Source organism: Aquarana catesbeiana, linkage group LG03, assembly GCF_042186555.1.
Source record: "Aquarana catesbeiana isolate 2022-GZ linkage group LG03, ASM4218655v1, whole genome shotgun sequence".
Classification (NCBI taxonomy): Eukaryota; Metazoa; Chordata; class Amphibia; order Anura; family Ranidae; genus Aquarana; species Aquarana catesbeiana.
Genome location: NC_133326.1, coordinates 685083357 through 685103689, shown reverse-complemented (window position 1 = coordinate 685103689; position 20333 = coordinate 685083357). Strand labels below are relative to the sequence as shown.

Below are 20333 nucleotides of genomic sequence, written 5' to 3'. Positions count from 1 at the left end.
CCTCCTTACAGGGATTTGCGGTTATGTGTGACTTTTAGGACTTCCTTTCCCTACTTGCTGTGGAAGTCAATCGCAGCAGTCTCATGATACAGAAGCCGTACTGTCTCCCAGGCACTTAAAGCCCACTTATAGCAAAACTGAAGTTCTGCTGTAACAAACAGTGAGCAGGCAGACTTTTATTACAGAAGAGGTATGCAATGTCTCTTCTACAATAAAATGCCCCTACCTACCTACTGTCTTCTCCAGCGCTATAAATTGAGCTGCGCAGCTCAGCTTAAAGCTCCAGGACGGTCCCTGTGTGCCGGGACAACTGGATCCGAGTGACGTCATCCCACGCCAGCCAATAAAGGTGGCTGAAAACCAGCACACAGATGAAGATGCTGGCAAGGGAGCGTTGGAAAGGTGAGTTTAACCCCTTGAGTTCCACTTTAACCAGTTCCCGACTGGCTCACACAGATATGTGAGATACTGCGGCAGAATGGTGCCCCTGGGTGAAATCCTGTATGGGTATGTCCTTCAGTTTGTCGGCCACCAGAGGGCGCGTGCGTGCCGCCTGAGGCGCCCGCTGCACGGCGGGGGACTCAATGCGTGTGGCCGGCGGGCGCGGCCACCGCCAGCCACGCGTGATGCCTGTGCTGTCAGGGAAGAGGATATAATATATCGTTTGTTCCTACTAAGTATGTCTCCTCTCCTAGTCACTCCCATCCCCACACAGTTAGAACACACTGAGGGAACACAAGTTAACCCCTTGATCGCCCCCTAGTGTTAACTCCTTCCCTGCCAGTGACATTTACACAGTAATCACTGGTACAGCATTGCATGAGCACACAATTGTCAGTTAAAGCAATGCAGTGCCAAATTGTAAAAAGTGCTCTGGTCAGGAAGGGGGGTAAAATCTTCCGGGGCTGAAGTGGGGGCATTCAAAAATTCTTTTGTTTTGTATGCAATCCATCGAAAAAAAAGTAGAAAAACTAAAGAAATACACTTTTTTTTTCTACTTTAGTTAGTGTTAGTTTTAAAAATGTTTTTTCTTACTTACTTAGGCAATAACTGTGAGCGCGATAAGCTGATTGGAGAAAGTAAAAGGTCAGTTTTTAGGTGCAGACACGATAGGCTTCCCCAAGGAGATGAGCTTTCCGGGATCACCAAAAAGTGGACAAAGTAGGAGATGGACAGATTGGGGTAGGGAGATCCAGAGGATGGGAGAGGCTCTAGAGAAGTCCTAGAGATGGGCATGGAAGGAGGAAACAAGAAAGCTAGACAGCAGGAGGTCTTAGGAGGAGCGGAGAGGTTGATTTAGGTGATATTTTGAGGCAAAACTGGTGTTGTTGCTCAGGGCAGAAGAGTGGACGGCTTTGTATGTTAGTGTTTTGAATTTTATTTGTTGGGCAATTGGAAGCCAGTGGAGGGATTGGCGGAGAGGGATGGTCGACGCTAAGTGGTTGGTAAGGTGGGTGAGTCTGGCAGTAGCATTCATGATAGACTGAAGGGGCCATAGCCTGTGTAGAGGAATTCATATGAGAAGGGAGTTGCAATAGTCAAGGCGTGAGATAACAAGGTAGTGAATTAGTAACTTGGTATCATTGGTTAAACATTTCCAAAGCCTAATCATAGTACTGACCCCTAGGTGTATAACTTCTTTTATCTGATCAACATTTTATTTTTTATTGGTCAAGTTGTCACCATTTGTTTACCATGACTTCTTCTATGTCTATTTACTAGCAGCAATTTTGCTTCATTGTCATATTTCTAACCTTCTTCTTTAGTCCTGATGAAGTGGGATTTTGTGCTCCCTGAAACGCGTTGACTGTCCTTTTTGTTTTTCTCGTTGTCCCCAATTAGAACAGTTAAAGTGTTACTAAACCCACAACAGTAAAATCAGTCTGTATATGCAGTAAAGCATGCTTGCTATACTCAATGTTGAACCCTAAAGGGTCAATCCTCAGCATTGTGTAAAAAGGCTGTTTGATCCTGTCTTCTCTGATCCTTCCCTTCTTTCACAGTCCCCAGTCCATCTCCTGATAGAATAGAGACCTAGGAGACGCTCTGCACATGCTCAGTTTGGTGTGTATTGCTAGATAGTTAGTTATTTTTTTTTCTTGTGAGGGTGCATAGCACAGGGCCAATCAGCACTGTCCAGACAGAGGGTTAGGGGTCCTGCAGACTCGTAGAGCTATCAGTGGAGAATGAAAACTCCTCCTACAAGCTTTAACCACTTCAATACTGGGCATTTTCACCCCCTTCCTGCCCAGGCCAATTTTCAGCTTTCAGCGCTGTCACACTTTGAATGACAACTGCGCGGTCATACAACACTGTACCCAAATTACATTTTTATCACTTTTTTGAAACAGATAGCACTTTATTTTGGTGGTATTTAATCACTACTGGGGTTTTTATTTTTTGCTAAACAGATGAAAAAATGACCGAAAATTTTGAAAATTAAAATTTTTTCCTAGTTTCTGTTACAACATTTTGTAAATAAGTAATTTAACTTCACTAACGTGTGCTGATGAGGCTGAACTGACGGGCACTGATAGGCTGCACTTATGGGCACTGATGAGTAGGCACTAATATACAGCACTGATAGGTGGCACTTATATGCAGCACTGATGAACACTGATAGGCAGCACTGATGGGCAACCTTTATGGGCACTGATAGGCGGGACTGATGGGCACTCATAAGCGGCACTGATGGGCACTAATGGGTGGCACTGATGGGCAATGACAGGCATCACTGATGGGCACTGAAAGGCAGCACTGATTGGTACTATTGGCATCACTGATGAGCGCTGACTGGCACCACTGGTGGTCATTAATTGGCATCGCTGATGAGACTGCACTGATAATCAATGCACTAATTATCAGCGCAAACCCCTTTTGTTAGGAGAGCCACTTATTGGCTCTCCTCTACTCACGTGCTATCAGCGCGAATAGAGGCATGCCGATAAGTGGCTCTCCTGACGGGGGGGGGGGGTTTACGCTGATAATTAGTGCATTGATTATCAGTACAGTCCCATCAGTGATGCCCACCAGTGATGCCAATTAGTGCCCATCAGTATGCCAGTCAGCGCCCATTAGTGATGCCAATAGTATGCCATGTGATTGGACACAGCTGATCACATGGTAAAGAGCCTACGTCATAGGCTCTTTACCGTGATCAGAGATGCAGTGTGTCCGAGCGACACACCGCACCACTGATCCCTGTGCTGCATGCCTCTGAGGGCATTCGCGAGCGACTTCAGAACAATGAAAACCCAGCCCAACCATCATTTTGCTATAGGCCGGGTGGGAACCAGTAGACTGCTCTAACTACTGATGAGAAAAGGTATTTAGCAGTTTATAGTTACTAAAACTATTGCATTTCCATGTTCTGTGTATAGCACCCTCTAGGTAGGTAAGTGCTAGAGATAGATTTTTGTAGGATAGATACATTTAGGCAGGCCAGGCTGGCAGCCAAGCCTGTTTCTTTTGATCTGATCTGGGCTGGGAGTGGCTCAGGGTAGCAGCTGATGACTCACAGATAGCATCACTGAGACCTCCCTCTTCTTTCTAGAGAATTCTGGAAAGAGAGGAGGAGAGGCGAAGCTGCCTGGGGTATTCTAAGGAGCCCTGACCAATCCCCAACCTGGATTGGCAGGGGCCAAGCTTCCTTAAATACCCAGGGTCAGCCCAGCTGGGGAGGAGTTGTTCAGCTGGAAGAGCTGGAGATTGGAGTACTAGGCTGTCGGGGCCTTTGAGGGAGCTCCCCAGTCAGGGGGGTGTGACCTTGGGTCTGGGCTCAGGTGCGGAGAGGACCCTCGTACAAACCACAGAGGTGTCCTGGACAGGAGGCACAGGAGGAGCAAGAGAGAACAGCAGAAGACAGCACTGCCGGGCAAGTCTCCAGGGAGAGGAACAACTGGTCACAGCCAGGAGGGCTGGTGAGTGACAAACACAGGCCTGAGAGGACTGGGGAGGGATGCCTGAGAAGACTGAAAGGATGCAGTCTAAGATGGGTGCAGGACCAGCGGTGTGGACTGTGTTATCATGGGCAGTGGAGATGGGCAGCTGCAGCCAGAAAGGCTGGCAGGGCCTGAAGACGGGTTACTGGGCTCAGCAGCTGCATGTAGGACAGCTAGCACCAGGAATATGACAGATATGCCTTTGATGTTTTCTCTTGTGTAAGTGCATTACTTTTGCGCTAATGAATAACCCTGTAATACTACACTTGGGTGCGCTTCCCTCCCTTCCTCTTCAGCTAGCACCAGGAACCTACTATTTCTTGCTACACTATAGGGGCCCGTGGTCCCTGCCTGCAAAGGGCGATTGCTAAGGCCTGGCTGAGCCAGTGTCAGGCTTAACCACTTTGTGATAGCTGTGCCTGGAGGTTAGAGAGGAAGCGATGTGCAGGAGGAGAAAGGAGTGAAGATTAAAGAGGAAGCGGTGTGCACGAGGAGAAATGGTGTGTATATATATTGAACTGTATATAGTTGCCTCAAGCAAGTACTACCAATTCCATTAGGCATCTCGTTCTTCCCTTACCTCATCCAAGTTCAATCCACATGGACTGTTTTATGCTTTGTGCCGCGTACACACGAGCGGACTTTCCGGCATACTTGGTTCGGCGGACCAGAGTCCGCCGGACAATCCGATCCTGTGTAGGCTTCGGCTGACTTTTTTTCCCCAAAAGTCCGCCGGAGCTAGATTTAAAACATGTTTTAAATCTTTCCGTCGGACTCAGTTTCTGACGGAAAGTCCGTTCGTCTGTATGCTGGTCCGACGGAAAGTCCGTTCGTCTGTATGCTGGTCCAACGGAAAGCCCACTCGTCTGTATGCTGGTCCGACGGACCAGATACGACGCAAGGGTAGGGTATTGCATCTCGCGCTCGCTGCAATAGGAAAAACAAATTTTCCTATTGCAGCGAGCACGGGGCATACCAGGCCCTTAGGTCTGGTATGGATTTTAAAGGGAACCCCCTATGCCGAAAAAACGGTGTGGGGTCCCCCCTAAAATCCATACCAGACCCCGATCCGAGCATGCAGCCTAGCCGGTCAGGAAAGGGGGTGGGGACGAGCGAGCACCCCCCCTCCTGAACCGTACCAGGCCGCATGCCCTCAACATGGGGGGGTGGGTGCTTTGGGGGAGGGGGCGCCCTGCGGGGCCCCCCCCACCCCAAAGCACCTTGTCCCCATGTTGATGAAGACAAGGGCCTCTTCCCGACAACCCTGGCCGTTGGTTGTCGTGGGTCTGCGGGCGGGGGGCTTATTGGAATCCGGGAGCCCCCTATAATAAGAGGGCCCCCAGATCCCGGCCCCCCCACCCTATGTGAATGAGTATGGGGTACATGGTACCCCTACCCATTTACCTAAAAAGTGTCAATAATAAAACACACTACACAGGTTTTTTAAAAAATTTATTAAACAGCTCCGGGGGGGGGGGTCTTCCTCCGGCTTCGGTGGTCTTCCTCCAGCTTCGGGGGTCCCTCCGATTCCTCTTCTCCCGGCGTCCGGTTGGTTCTTCTACGCTCTCTCTGGCCTCTTCTCCCGGTGTTCCAGTTCTTCTGCCGGCTCCTCCGCTGTCTTCATGCCGCTCTTTTGCCAGGGAAGGTCCGGACTTCTGGGCTTCTTGTCTTCTTGGCTTCTTCCAGCATGCCCAGGGACTGTGATGGCATAAGGGGGCGGGGTCTCCGCCTATATAAGTCACAGCGGAGCGCTCAGAGAGCAGACCAGCCAGAGAGACTGTCGTGTCAACATCTGGAGAAGAGAAGAGGAAAGAAGACAAGAAGCCCAGAAGTCCGGACCTCCGCTGGCAAAAGAGCGGCATGAAGACAGCGGAGGAGCCGGCAGAAGAACTGGAACACCGGGAGAAGAGGCCAGAGAGAGCGGAGAAGAACCAACCGGACGCCGGGAGAAGGGGAACCGGAGGGACCCCCGAAGCCGGAAGAAGACCCCCGAAGCCGGAGGAAGACCCCCCCGGAGCTGTTTAATAAATTATTTTAAAAACCTGTGTAGTGTTTTTATTATTGACACTTTTTCCCTAGGTAAATGGGTAGGGGTACCATGTACCCCATACTCATTCACATAGGGTGGGGGGCCGGGATCTGGGGGCCCTCTTATTATAGGGGGCTCCCGGATTCCGATAAGCCCCCCACGGCCAGGGTTGTCGGGAAGAGGCCCTTGTCCTCATCAACATGGGGACAAGGTGCTTTGGGGGAGGGGGGGCCCTGTAGGGCCCCCCCTCCCCCAAAGCACCCACCCCCCATGTTGAGGGCATACGGCCTGGTACGATTCAGGAGGGGGGGTGCTCGCTCGTCCCCACCCCCTTTCCTGACCGGCTGGGCTGCATGCTCGGATCGGGGTCTGGTATGGATTTTAGGGGGAGGATTTTGTCGGCGTAGGGGGTTCCCTTTATAATCCATACCAGACTTATGGGCCTGGTATGACCCGCGACGGGGATCGCAAGGTGTCAATCTCGCCGATAAAAGCGGCGAGATTGACTTCCCTTTCTAGTCCCGTCGTACCCGAGTCACATTCAAAATGAACGGACTTGTCCATGTGTGGGCAAGTCCGTTCATTCTGAAAGACCGCCATAACTCCGGCGAAAGTCTGTTGGAAAGACGGGCGGACTTAGCCTGCCGGAAAGTCCGGTTGTGTGTAGGCAAGTCCGTCCGTTCTGGTAGTCCGCCAGAAAGTCTGGCGGAAAGACCGTCGGACCAAGTCTGCTGCAAAGTCCGCTCGTGTGTACGAGGCATTGGAGTGTCCCATGCCCTGTACACACGACTGGTTTTGCCGTCGGAATAAACTCTGAAGGTTTTTCCGAAGGAGTTCCGACGGAATTCCGCTCAAGCCGTCTTGCATACACACGGTCACACCAAACTACGACGCGGTGACGTACAACACAAACGACAGGACTAGAAAACAGAAGTTCAATAGCCAGCAGCCAATAGCTTCCATCTCGTACTTGCTTCAGAGCATGCGTCGTTTTTGGTGAGTCGGAACAGCATACAGATGAGCGTTTTTTCCGATAGTAATTTGTTCCGTTGCAAAAATATAGCACATGTTCTCTAAGTCCGTCTGAATTTTCGACGGAAAAAGTCCGATGGGACATACACACGGTCGGAATATACGATGAAAAGCTCCCATCGGACTCTTTCTGTCGAAAATTCCGCTCGTGTGTACGGGTGACAGGTGTGCCACAACACTTGGGGTCCTCCTGTGTTTAAGGATTTTGGACATTTTTGAACATTTTTGGATATTTAGCAAAGACTTAGAGGAAGATGGCTAATGCCGCGTACACACGAGCGGATTTCTCATCGGAAAAAGATATGACGGCTTTTCTGACGGGATTCCGCTCAAGTTTGCCTTGCATACACACGGTCACGCAAAAGTTTTCTGAAATTACGACCGTCAAGAACGCGGTGACGTACAACACTACAACGAGCCGAGAAAATGAAGTTCAATGCTTCGGAGCATGCGTCAAATTGTTTCCGAGCATGCGTAGGGATTTTGCGCGTCGGAATTGCAACAGACGATCGCATTTTCGGATAGGAACTTTTCCTGACCGAAAAATTGAGAGCCTGCTCTCAATCTTTTGCTGGCTGGAATTCCGCCAGCAAAAGTCCGATGGAGCATATACACGGTCGCTTTTTCCGACGAAAAACTCTCATCGGTCTTATGCGGGCCGAAATTCCAATCGTGTGCATGCGGCATTAGAAGAAAGCCATTGTAGGCTGTGGAATGAAAATATATACAGTATGTTATCGGGGGGTCTATTAAAGTATGGACTTGTATGGATGTTTGTAGGATTAGTTAACCCAGTTCTGTGTTTTGGGTTCTCTAGGAAGAAAGGTCTGATAATAAACATGTCTTCTGAGGCTGGAACGCGTCCATATCCATACAAGACTGTGTACAGCAGCACTAAGGTAATCCAACGCCGCTTTCCTTTCTCCATAACAGCTTACTGATCCTGATGTAGGGTCGTTTAGTTTAACTAAAGCAGGCCATACATGGGTCGAATTCCAAGCAAAATTGTCTTTGGAAAATCCAAAGTTTTGTGTGTTTCGTAATCCGATGATGCCACTATTGATTTCGGACCAACCAAGCCTTCCATGTTACAGAAAAGAAATTTCATGGCCGAGAATCTTCTTTTGTTTCCAGGTCACAGCCCATGTGCATTTCTTTTTCGATTATGTTTCTCGTAGATTCTCCCATCATTGAATAGAAATTCATTTGTTTTTCCAAAAAATTTCCAACATGCCCGATCATAAGTCATAATTACGATTTTTGACCCATGTGTGGCCGGCTTAATTTGTGGACTTTAACCACTTCAGCCCCGGAAGAAGAGTTTACCCCCTTCCTGACCAGGCCATTTTTTGTGACTCGGCACTGCGCCGCTTTAACTGACCTTCACGCGGTTGTGCGACTCTGTACCCAAACAAAATTGACGTCCTTTTTTTCCCACAAATAGAGCTTTCTTTTGGTGGTATTTGATCACCTCTGCGGTTTTTATTTTTTGCACCATAAATAAAAAAATACGGACAATTTTGAAAAAAAACACAATGTTTTTTACTTTTTGCTATAATAAATATCCCAATTAAAAAAAAAAAATGTCTTCCTCAGTTTAGGCCGATATATATTCTTCTACATATTTAAAAAAAAAAAAAAAATTGCAATAAGCGTATAGTGATTGGTTTGCACAAAAGTTATTGCGTCTACAAAATAGGGGATGCATTTATGGCATTTTTATCATTTTTTTTTTTTTTTACTAGTAATGGCGGTGATCTGCGATTTTTATCGGGACTGTGACATTGCTGCCTGGGGGGAGGAAACCAATTGTTGTTCTTATATACTAGGAACACACGATCTGTCTCCTCTCCCCTGCCATAACAGGGATATGTATGTTTACACACACATCCCATACTGGTTCTGTCAGTAGTGGTGGTGATCTGCGATTGTTATCGGGACTGTGACATTCCGGCCTGGGGGGAGGAAACCAATTGTTGTTCTTATATACTAGGAACACACGATCTGTCTCCTCTCCCCTGCCATAACAGGGATATGTGTGTTTACACACACATCCCATACTGGTTCTGTCAGTAGTGGTGGTGATCTGCGATTTTTATCGGGACTGTGACATTCCGGCCTGGGGGGGGGAAACCAATTGTTGTTCTTATATACTAGGAACACACGATCTGTCTCCTCTCCCCTGCCATAACAGGGATATGTGTGTTTACACACACATCCCATACTGGTTCTGTCAGTAGTGGTGGTGATCTGCGATTTTTATCGGGACTGTGACATTCCGGCCTGGGGGGAGGAAACCAATTGTTATTCTTATATACTAGGAACACACGATCTGTCTCCTCTCCCCTGCCATAACAGGGATATGTGTGGTTACACACACATCCCATACTGGTTCTGTCAGTAGTGGTGGTGATCTGCGATTGTTATCGGGACTGTGACATTCCGGCCTGGGGGGAGGAAACCAATTGTTGTTCTTATATACTAGGAACACACGATCTGTCTCCTCTCCCCTGCCATAACAGGGATATGTGTGTTTACACACACATCCCATACTGGTTCTGTCAGTAGTGGTGGTGATCTGCGATTTTTATCGGGACTGTGACATTCCGGCCTGGGGGGAAGAAACCAATTGTTGTTCTTATATACTAGGAACACACGATCTGTCTCCTCTCCCCTGCCATAACAGGGATATGTATGTTTACACACACATCCCATACTGGTTCTGTCAGTAGTGGTGGTGATCTGCGATTGTTATCGGGACTGTGACATTGCTGCCTGGGGGGAGGAAACCAATTGTTGTTCTTATATACTAGGAACACACGATCTGTCTCCTCACCCCTGCCATAACAGGGATATGTGTGTTTACACACACATCCTATACTGGTTCTGTCAGTAGTGGTGGTGATCTGCGATTGTTATCGGGACTGTGACATTGCTGCCTGGGGGGAGGAAACCAGTTGTTGTTCTTATATACTAGGAACACACGATCTGTCTCCTCTCCCCTGCCATAACAGGGATATGTGTGTTTACACACACATCCCATACTGGTTCTGTCAGGAGCGGACATCACGGCTCCCCCTATACCCCTTGAAGAGGTTAACCGTGCTACACCCACCCAAAAAAAAAAATGTATGGAAGTACAGAGTGTGTGTTGTATGCCCTGTCAGGGCCGCTGATAAGGCAGTACAGTCAGCCCTCCTGTAATGGGTCTGAGCCCCATCAGTTCAAAAGGGGGACCCGGACACCTGCTGAGCAAGAGGCCCGGCAGTACTGTCTTATTGCAGACACCAATCCTCTTCTGCCTCCCCCTGCAGCACTACCCGCTTCTCCTTTTTCCCCCCTTCAGCTGCATTGCAGGGCGATTGGTTCTACACATGCACCCATTCCATCTGGACCCCTTCCATCTGCTGTGTGCCCCTTCCCCCCCACAGTGCTGCTGGCTTCCCTCCTCTCCTCTACCACTGGCAGCTGCTGCAGACACACATAGGGGGATGTTTCCAGATAGAGAGCAGGGGAAGAGGCAGGTAAATATGTCATTTACTTGCCCCTTCCCTTCCTGAATGAACACAGTGAACGATCAGTACCAGTCACTCCTGCGTCCATTCATCACTGAAGCCAAGTAAAATGTGTTTACTATGCTTCTGTTTGTGGATGAGCCAGAAGCCTTCGAGCGCTTACTATTGATTCATCTGTGCAGCTGAGGCTACAGAGAAAAGGACTGATAAATCCATGTCCTCAGTCACCTTCAGCCAGGGGAAGGGGGCCCTGTCAGGTAGGCTGTACGGGGCCCCGTGATTTCTAACAGCAGCCCTGTGTCCTGTGCTTCTGCCCCTCTGCCACTATTCAGCCCCCCACCCTTGTATTTGCCAGCAATTTGTCAAAATGACAGCAGGAAGTAGATGTGTAAATACAAAGGCTATTCCAGCAACTGCTGTCAAAATACTCTGACACAGTGTTTATCGGTCATCAAATACAGAGATACAAGGTAACATGGTTACTTTTGTAGTTACTCTGTTTCAGTCAGTTGCAGATCAAAGAAATGAGCTCCATCTGCAGATGAAGTTAGTTAAAGTGTTACTAAACCCAGGACTCTGCATTCACTATATCTGGTCTCCCACAGTACACAGAACATGGAAATGCAAATATTTTAGCAAGTATAAATTGGTAAATACCTTTCCTCATATAGCAGTCTTGTGACTTCTATCAGTGTTTGGTTAAAGCTTGTAGGAGAAGTTTTCATGCACGTCTGACTGTCCTATGAGGCTGCATGACCCCTGACCCTCTGTCTGGACAGTGCTGATTGGCCCTGTGCTGATCACATGCATCCTCCCAAGAAAAAAAAAAAAAACAATACTTTCTAGCAATACCCACCAAACTGAGCATGTGCAGAGTGCTCCCAAGGCTCTGTACTATCAGAAGATCGATTGGGGACAGTGGAAGAAGGGGAGGATCAGAGAAGGCAGGATCGAACCGCCCTTTTTACACAATGCAGAAGATTAACCCCTTAGGTTCCACAGTGAGTATAACCAGCATGCTTTACTGCATATACAGACTGATTTTACTGTTTAACCACTTGCCGACCGGCTCACGCCGAAATACGTCACCAAAGTGGCACGGGTGCACAAAACAACGTACCCGTACGTCGCTGCATCATCCACGGCTAGCGGGGGCATGCCTGTGGGTCCCGCGGACTTCATGTCCGCCCACGGCCAGCGATCATGTCATGGAGCGGCAGAACGGGGAGATGCCTATTTAAACAAGGCATTTCCCTGTTCTGCCTAGCGACAGGACAGCGATCTACTGCCCCCGGTGATCGGGAGCAGTGATCTCTGTCATGTTCTAGTAAGCCCATCCCCCCCCCCACAGTTAGAACACGCTGAGGGAACACAGTTAACCCTTTGATTGCCCCCCTAGTGTTTAACCCCTTCCCTGCCAGTGACATTTACACAGTAATCAGTGCATTTCTATAGCACTGATCGCTGTATAAATGGCAATGGTCCCAAAATAGTGTCAAAAGTGTTTGATCTGTTCGCTGCAATGTCACAGTCACGATAAAAAAACGCAGATCGCCGCCATTACTAACAAAGAAAAAAATTATTAATAAAAATGCCATAAATCTATCCCCTATTTTGTAGACGTGATAACTTTTGCGCAAACCAATCAATATACACTTATTTCAATTTTTTTTTAACCAGAAATATGTAGAAGAATACACATTGACCTAAACTGTGGAAGAAATGAGATCTTTTATATATTTTTTGAGGATGTTTATTATAGCAAAATGGTAAAAAATATTGCTTTTTTTTTTTTTCAAAATTGTCGCTCTTTTTTTGTTTATAGCGCAAAAAATAAAAACCGCAGAGGTGATCAAATACCACCAAAAAAAAAAGCTCTATTTGTGGGGAAAAAAAGCACGTCAATTGTGTTTGGGTACTAAGTCGCACGACCGCGCAATTGTCAGTTAAAACGACGCAGTGCCTGAATCGCAAAAAAGGGCTTAGTCAGGAAGGGGGGGTAAATCCTTCAATAACCCATCGGGCTCTACCTGAATTCAGATGGGAGGACTGATCACTAACATTACCAGCTTTAGAGCAAGTACAAATGGCATGAAGCTCAATGACTCTTATAGAACCTGATGTCACTGGATGCCATTGCATTCCATAACCCCGGAGCCCTGACTATACACAGGGCTGTCTTTAACGCGGGGCAAAAAGGGGCAGCTGCCCTGGGCCCAGTCATTGTTGTGGGGCCCAAAGCAGCTGAGCTGCCCCTTGAGCCCACGCTGCCCGCAATAATTTTCCTTTAAGGGGGCGTGGCAGCGGGCGTGTCCTATGCCTACATACGTTTGCTAGTAGGTGTCCCTCATTCCCGTTTCAAAATGTTGGGAGATATGTATAATATCGGTCTGATTCTCCTCTCTTGTAGGGTTTTGTGGATTACTTTTCCCGTGCTCTGAATGCAGAATGTCGGCGTAAAGGAGTGACAGTACAGGTAGGTGGCGCTATACCTATATCTCTGCCCTTAATAGAATATCTGTAATATTATTTTTGTGGACTTCTCCTATTTGCTCCCTTTTTGTCTGATAAATATACCATTCAATGTGTTTTGTTATATACTCACCGGCCACTTTATTAGGTACACCTTGCTAGTAGCGGGTTAATTTTGTTTATTGAAAAATCTTACAAACAACAACTTATATACAATAAAACCATAATAAATAAATAAAACATATTTACAAAATAATTGAATATGATAATACAAAACTAGAACATAATAAATGGTACAAACCAAATTGCGCACAACACAATAATCCCTACGGGAGAGCCAGACTAAGGAACATCACCGTCACCATGCATGTAGCCTTTTATCAAAAATATATTTCATCTTGAAAATCTAGGGGAGTGAATCAAGAATACAAAGAAAAGCCGCACACCCTGAGATCAACAGGCAGCAGCTACAGAGTCCTGATATTCCTCCACGCCCTTATCCAGACCTCCTGCTGCCACCTGCCTTTCTCAAGACCCTGAATCTTCCCAACCTCACCCAGAATGTCCTGCACCACCACTTCCACAGGGAGGATTTTACTCCGTAAGGATACCTGACACCGTGCACTTCACGTGAAATAACGGACTACTAGACTAACTAAAAAAAGTGTTTCCAAATCATAATCCCGACGAGTCTGGAATGCCCCATACACCCACTCTGCATAACTCAAATGGGGGAGGAAGGGTATACTCAGAGCCCTCCCCACCCTCTTGTACACCTCTATATTAAAAGGGCACTGAAGTAGAAAGTGATCCATGGACTCCACCACTCCACCACACTCCACTCTCGGGCAACCCCGATCACTCATGGAAAGAAACTTCAAGTTGCCCTTCACATATAGTTTTCCATGAAAGGCAAGCCAAGCCTGATCCCTAAACTTCATTGGGATTCTCTCCAAATTAATCAATCGCAAACCCACCCCCAAAACCAGGCTTGGGCAATCCCTCAAGGCCAGTGGCCAGTGGTTGGACCCCCTTTTGCCTACATTCTTCATGGCGTAGATACAACAAGGTGTTGGAAACATTCCTCAGAGATTTTGCTCCATAGTGACATGATAGCATCACACAGTTGCTGCAAATTTGTCGGCTGCAAATCCTTAATGCGAATTTCCTGTTCCACCACATCCCAAAGGTGCTCTATTGGATGAGATGTGGTGAGTGTGGAGGCCATTGGAGTTCAGTGACCTCATTGTCCAGTGGTGAGATGATTGGAGCTTTGTGACATGGTGCATTATCCTGCTGGAAGGAGCCATCAGAAGATGGGTACACTGCAGTCATAAAGGGATGGACATGGTCAGCAACAATACTCAGGTAGGCCATGGGGTTTAAATGATGCTCAATTGGTACTAAGGGACCCAAAGTGTGCCAAGAAAATATCCCTCACACCATTACACCACCACCACCAGCCTGAACCGTTGGTACAAGGCAGGATGGATCCATGCTTTCATCTTATTACAACAAATTCTGACCCCACCATCTGAATGTTGCAGCTGAAATCGAGACTCATCAGACCAGGCAATGTTTTTCCAATCTTCTATTGTCCAATTTCGGTGAGCCTGTGCGAATTGTAGTCTCAGTTTCCTGTTCTTAGCAGACCGGAGTGGCACCCGGTGTGGTTTTCTGCTGCTGTAGCCCATCTGCTTCAAGGTTCGATGTGTTGTGAGTTCAGAGGTGGTATTCTGCATACCTTGGGTGTAACGAGGGGTTATTTGAGTTACTGTTGCCTTTCCATCATCTGGAACCAGTCTGCCCATTCTCCTCTGACCTCCAACATCAACAAGGCGTTTTCCTCCACACAGCTGCCGCTCACTGGATATTTTCTCTTTTTCGGACCATTCTGGTCTGTAAACCCGAGAGATGGTCGTGCGTGAAAAAAAAAAAAAATTAAAAACATTTATAATTTTCCTTCCATTTCACAATTATGAGCCACTTTGTGTTGGTCTATCACATAAAATCCCAATAAAATACATTTTACGTTTTTTGGTTGTAACATGACAAAATGTGGAAAATTTCAAGGGGGTATGAATACTTTTTCAAGGCACTGTATATGTTTTGCGCTCGGATTGCGTTCAGTGGCGCACCCCCAGCACTGTGACCACGCTGTCACTGCCAGCTCCCCGTCACACGTTTGCAAATCAGGTGCTAAGACAGGCTCCCGATCACATGATCACTGTGACAGCCAATTACCATGATCACATGTTCAGAAAGCCCAAGAATTGCCTTCTGCGCTATGAGCCTATTAAAGGACAAGAGGGAGCAGGCAGTAAGGGGTTACCCCCAGCATGATTGCTATAATTATTTACATGTACTGGATCATATAGCTGCAAAATCTTTAACTGTGTGCAACTGTACATGGGAGATATGGTGCGGTTTTAAACGCAAATGGTGGACACACCATAAAATTGATTCGATTTACTATTTTTTACGCACTTTGTAGGTTATTAATCACTTCGCTACCCGGCCATTGTCAAATGACGTCCACAGATGGGATCTCCCATCCTGGGTGGACGTCATATGACGGCCTGGGCTTCCCGGCCACCTAGGGGGCACGCGCGCGATGTCCGCCGGGCACCCGCGATTGCCCGTTAACCGGGCCGGACCGTGGATCTGTGTGTGTAAACACACAGATCCACATCCTGTCAGTTGAGAGCAGACCGATCTGTCTTCCCAGTACAGCGGAACACCGATCGGTCTCCTCCGCTTGTACGTCACTCCCCTAGGAAACATAATTAACCCCTTGTGTCCCCCTACTGGTTAACCCCTTCACTGCCTGTCACATTTACACAGTAATCAATGCAATTTTATAGCATTGATCGCTGTATAAATGTGAATGGTCCCAAAAATGTGTCAAAAGTGTCCGATGTGTCCGCCATAATGTCGCAGCCACGAAAAAAAAAATCGCGATCGCCGCTATTACTAGTAAAAAAAAAAAAAAATACATTTTTTTTTTTAATTTAAATGCCATAAATCTATCTTGTATTTTGTAGACGCTATAACTTTTGCGCAAACCGATCAATATACGCTTATTGCGATTTTTTTTTTTACCAAAAATATGTAGAAGAATACGTATCGGCCGAAACTGAGGAAAAAATTTGTTCTTTTAAAAAAAAAATTGGGATATTTATTATAAAAAAATAAATAAATAAATATTTTTTTTTTAAAAAAATGCCATAAATCTATCCCGTATTTTGTAGAAACTATAACTTTTGCGCAAACCGATCAATATAGGCTTATTGCGATTTTTTTTACCAAAAATATGTAGAAGAATATGTATCGGCCAAAACTGGGGAAAAAATTTGTTCTTTTAAAAAAAAATTGTGATATTTATTATAGCAAAAAGTAAAAAATATTGTGTTTTTTTCAAAATTGTCGCTCTTCTTTTGTTTATAGCGCAAAAAATAAAAACCGCAGAGGTGATCAAATACCACCAAAAGAAAGCTTTATTTGGGGTACAACGTCGCACAACCGCGCAATTGTCGTTTAAAGTGCGACAGCGCTGAAAACTAAAAATTGGCCTGGGAAGGAAGGGGGTGAAAATGCCCTGTATTGAACCGGTTAATAAATAAAAACTATTTACTTTATTATTTTAAAAGCATCTTCGACCTTAGTACTGCTAATCTGCAGTCATATTATATATAATAGCTGAGTGCAGCGCCTGTGCTTTATTGTTCCTCTCTTTCAGTGGAAGTCTCAGTTTGCTCAAAACAAATAAAAGTAACAAGCCCTCACTCTCTCAGAGTGTCAGATTGTGCTTAGCTCAAGAGCCATGTTACAGGTTTCTGATCCTATCCTATCCTGCCTGCCTACCCTGCCTGATACACATATAGCCACTAGAGGGAGTATATATATAAATCTCTATATAAATTAGAAAATGTAAAATATGGAGCAGCAAGCATGCAAACATGGGAAAGTTGAGTAAATGTAACAAGGATACTGGCAATGGCATAATGTGCTAGTAAGCATTGCATACTAGCATTTTATGGAATACTCACATTCGAACAAAGCCCTCCAGCGGCACGCTGTCACCGCTGACAGGGCTTCCATCTTTCCCCGGTCTTCCTTCCGGGTTCATGGATACCGGCTGCGTGAGTGGCCAGAGCCGCGATGATGTCACTCCCACGCATGCGCACGGGAGCCCTCGATTCCGGCACCGTGCTCTGAAGGTCCGACACAGTATGCCGGACCTTCAGAATGCATGCGCCGGTGACGTCACGGGCTACATTCAGTGTGAAATTCTCCTAAACGGGCACCTATAGGTAAAAATCCAAAAGCGGATTTTACTACCGCTTTAAAATGGACGACAGTTCATCTTTAGAGAGAGAATGCAGCAGGCAGAATGTACTTACACGGGGTCTCTCGGTTTCCTTACAGTGTGTGATGCCGTTACTGATCTCCACCAACATGACAGAAAACATGAAGACTAACATCCTTGTGAAGACTGCAGAGGATTTCGCCAGGGAGGCGCTGAACACGGTCGGGCTGACCAATAGGACGAGCGGCTGCCTCTCCCACTCCATCCAGGTACAGACTGCTGTAAATACTCTACTGAACTCTTGAAAGATGGTCACATGACATTACGCTGGGGGACTTTGCAGCATATAGATATCCATGTGCACCTTGGTCTGCAAGGTCACACATAAAAACAAACACTTGGCTTGGCTAAAAGGAGTTGGGATAGATTGGAACAGTGACGGACAGCCTGCTTCCTCTGCCAAGATACAGCTTCCTCCAGTCTGGAACCAGGTATTATAGCTGAGAATTGCACCCAAGAACTAGTCGACACTAGCTTGGGTGCAAACTGGAACTCTATTGTAAGTTCACACATAATTCATACCATACAAAATCAAATAAGAGCTTGATCATGTTATCCTAAACAATGCAATATGTACGGCGGCTGGTCGGCCAGTGGTTAGACGGTAATATCATCAGTACATCTAATGAACAGCTTGCAGCTAACAGTAACCTAATTAACCAGTAAGCTAATCAACAGCCAGGCACCCAAGCTTTGAATAGTCAGGGAGCCCACCCCAGACAGTCCGGCACACAAAGTACATTACATATGCTGTCTTTCAGGTGTTTGGCTTCCACTTGTGTAATCTGTCCACTAGAAAAGTCCTCATAAGACAAAACTCATACAATATTCCAGCAGTCTAAAAAAAATTAATTGATTTATCTTCATAGATTTGTTGAGGGATATATATTTCTGTCCCAAGCGGGGGGGCTTCTCCAACTCAGTCTGCAGGAGGACCACCATGTTTCCTCTGACCATTAACCTGTACAAGATTAAGATTACACCTTTCCATCCACTCCAGAAGGGGAGCTTTATTGTCTTTATTCAGAAAATAAATCCAAGCCTCTCTTTCAGCGTTCATCATGTTGTTGTCTATCATTAGAGAACGATCTGCTCTCCATGGGATCAGAGGCTGAACTGAGCTCTTTACTATGCTCTGACTGGGGGAAGCAGACAAAATCCCCAGTCTCCTCCATAGGCCATAATCCGTGGGTAGAAGGCTAGCCCCTAATCCCCTCCAAAAGCCCCTGTCCCAGTTGGGTCTGTCAGAGGAACCTCTATCAGAATGTTGTTGTTGCCTGTGTATCCCATCAGGGACATTCCTCCTTCCTTCCTCCCTGTCCAGGTGATCGATGTTGACAAAAACAGAAAATGAGGGGAAATGTCTTCTGTTGGGGCCCAGGCAGCTTTTAAAACTTGACAGTGGCTCTAATAGATTGTAAGTTTCAGCGAGCAAGGCTATCATACCCTCCTGTTCCACTATACGGCCAGGAATTTTTGTCCCAAATGATGGAGTTCTGGTGTTTTGAGTGAAGAGTTCTGTTAGTGCTACAACATGCAAAGACAATTGAGTCAATTCTGCTCTCCTAACCTTGTAGTAACTATTTGGGAAGACCCTTTTCTGTTCTAGTATGACTGTGCCCAAGGCCAGCCCCATTAAGACATGGTTTGATGAGTTTGGTGTGGAGGAACTCCAGGGTCCTGCACAGAGCCTTGACCTCAACCCTACTGAACACCTTTTTGGGATGAATTTGAACTCTGATTGGAAGTCAGGACCTCTTATCCAACATCAGGACCTGACCTCACAAATGTTATTTGGCTGAATGGGCACAAATTCCTACAGACACACTCTAAAATGTTGCATAAAACCTTCCCAGAAGAAGCTTAGCCATGAAGGATGACTAACTCCATATTAATGGCCATGGTTTTAGAATGAGATGTTCAGCAATCGCATATTGGTGTGATGGTCAGATGCCCACTGATGTTTGACCATGGCGTATGTACTGTATTGTTGTTCATGCTTGTATTTATATTTCATGCCCTCCTGCTGAGCATTACCAAAAAATAAATAATGGCAATAATCTTTAGTAATATTAATAACTAGTGATATCCCTCCACGATTCACATCAACAAATGACCTGTGGTCTCTTCTCTCTTCAGAGTTACCTTATTGACACACTTCTAACGGAAACCCTTGCCAACTCCAGTCTCCTGGCACCACCTGATGAGGATGACCAGAACAAATTGGGAGAAACCACCAAACCAAAAAAACAGTAGCCTTTACAACTTTTTTTTAATTGAAAAAAAATAAAAATAAAAAAAAATAAACATTTATTACAGGATGCATCTGTTAAAGTGTATCTAAAAATAACAATGTAATCTACTGCAGCTTACTGGTCTTTAGATGTGGGGGCTGCATTAGTGTCCTTTTTTTCAAGCTTTTTTCACTTGGTGATCCTGCCATTAACACGTTTCCTGTACTAGGGTGACAACACTCACCTCTCAATATCAGGACAACAGAAAGATAGGCCCACAGAAACCCAACCTTCTCCTACTGTTTATAACATAGAAAATGCACAGTGTGGCGCTATTAAGTGAATACAATATGAACAAAGTAAACATAAATTATTCAAATCAAAAACATCTCATGTGAGCATTTGTGACAGTGACTAGTTAAAGAATAACACATATGTGTATATAGATGATTTAAGCATCGAAGGCAAAATCAAATATAGGGTCCATAACACCAAAAAGAAAAAGTCCGTGATAGCAGTGTGTAAATGGTATACAGGTGTTCTTCTTGTATATGCAGGAAGATCAATTGGACCCGGTAGCCTGGTAGATGAATGGACCATAAACGACCAGAGGTGCACAGAAATTTAAAAACGGTGCCAGGACCATCACCAGAAGATATGGAGGCTTACCAGAAGTAGTGGCCTGAAATAGCGTATGCTAGAACAGGTCAAGAAGGCTTGGTGACCAACTGGTCTAGATGT

General features: G+C 46.1%; 1 protein-coding gene across 1 annotated transcript in view; it reads left to right on the top strand.

Annotated features, from left to right (window-relative positions):
* Nucleotides 1-19888, top strand: part of LOC141133546 (very-long-chain 3-oxoacyl-CoA reductase-B-like) — a 43530-nt gene extending 23642 nt beyond the window's left edge. The window contains exons 8-11 of the mRNA XM_073622993.1: nucleotides 7820-7901; nucleotides 12928-12993; nucleotides 17418-17567; nucleotides 19498-19888. Of these exons, the coding sequence (XP_073479094.1) occupies nucleotides 7820-7901; nucleotides 12928-12993; nucleotides 17418-17567; nucleotides 19498-19614 (415 nt within the window). The 3' untranslated portion in view covers nucleotides 19615-19888. The remainder of the gene's footprint in view (nucleotides 1-7819; nucleotides 7902-12927; nucleotides 12994-17417; nucleotides 17568-19497) is intronic.
* The last annotated feature ends 445 nt before the right edge of the window (nucleotides 19889-20333 follow it).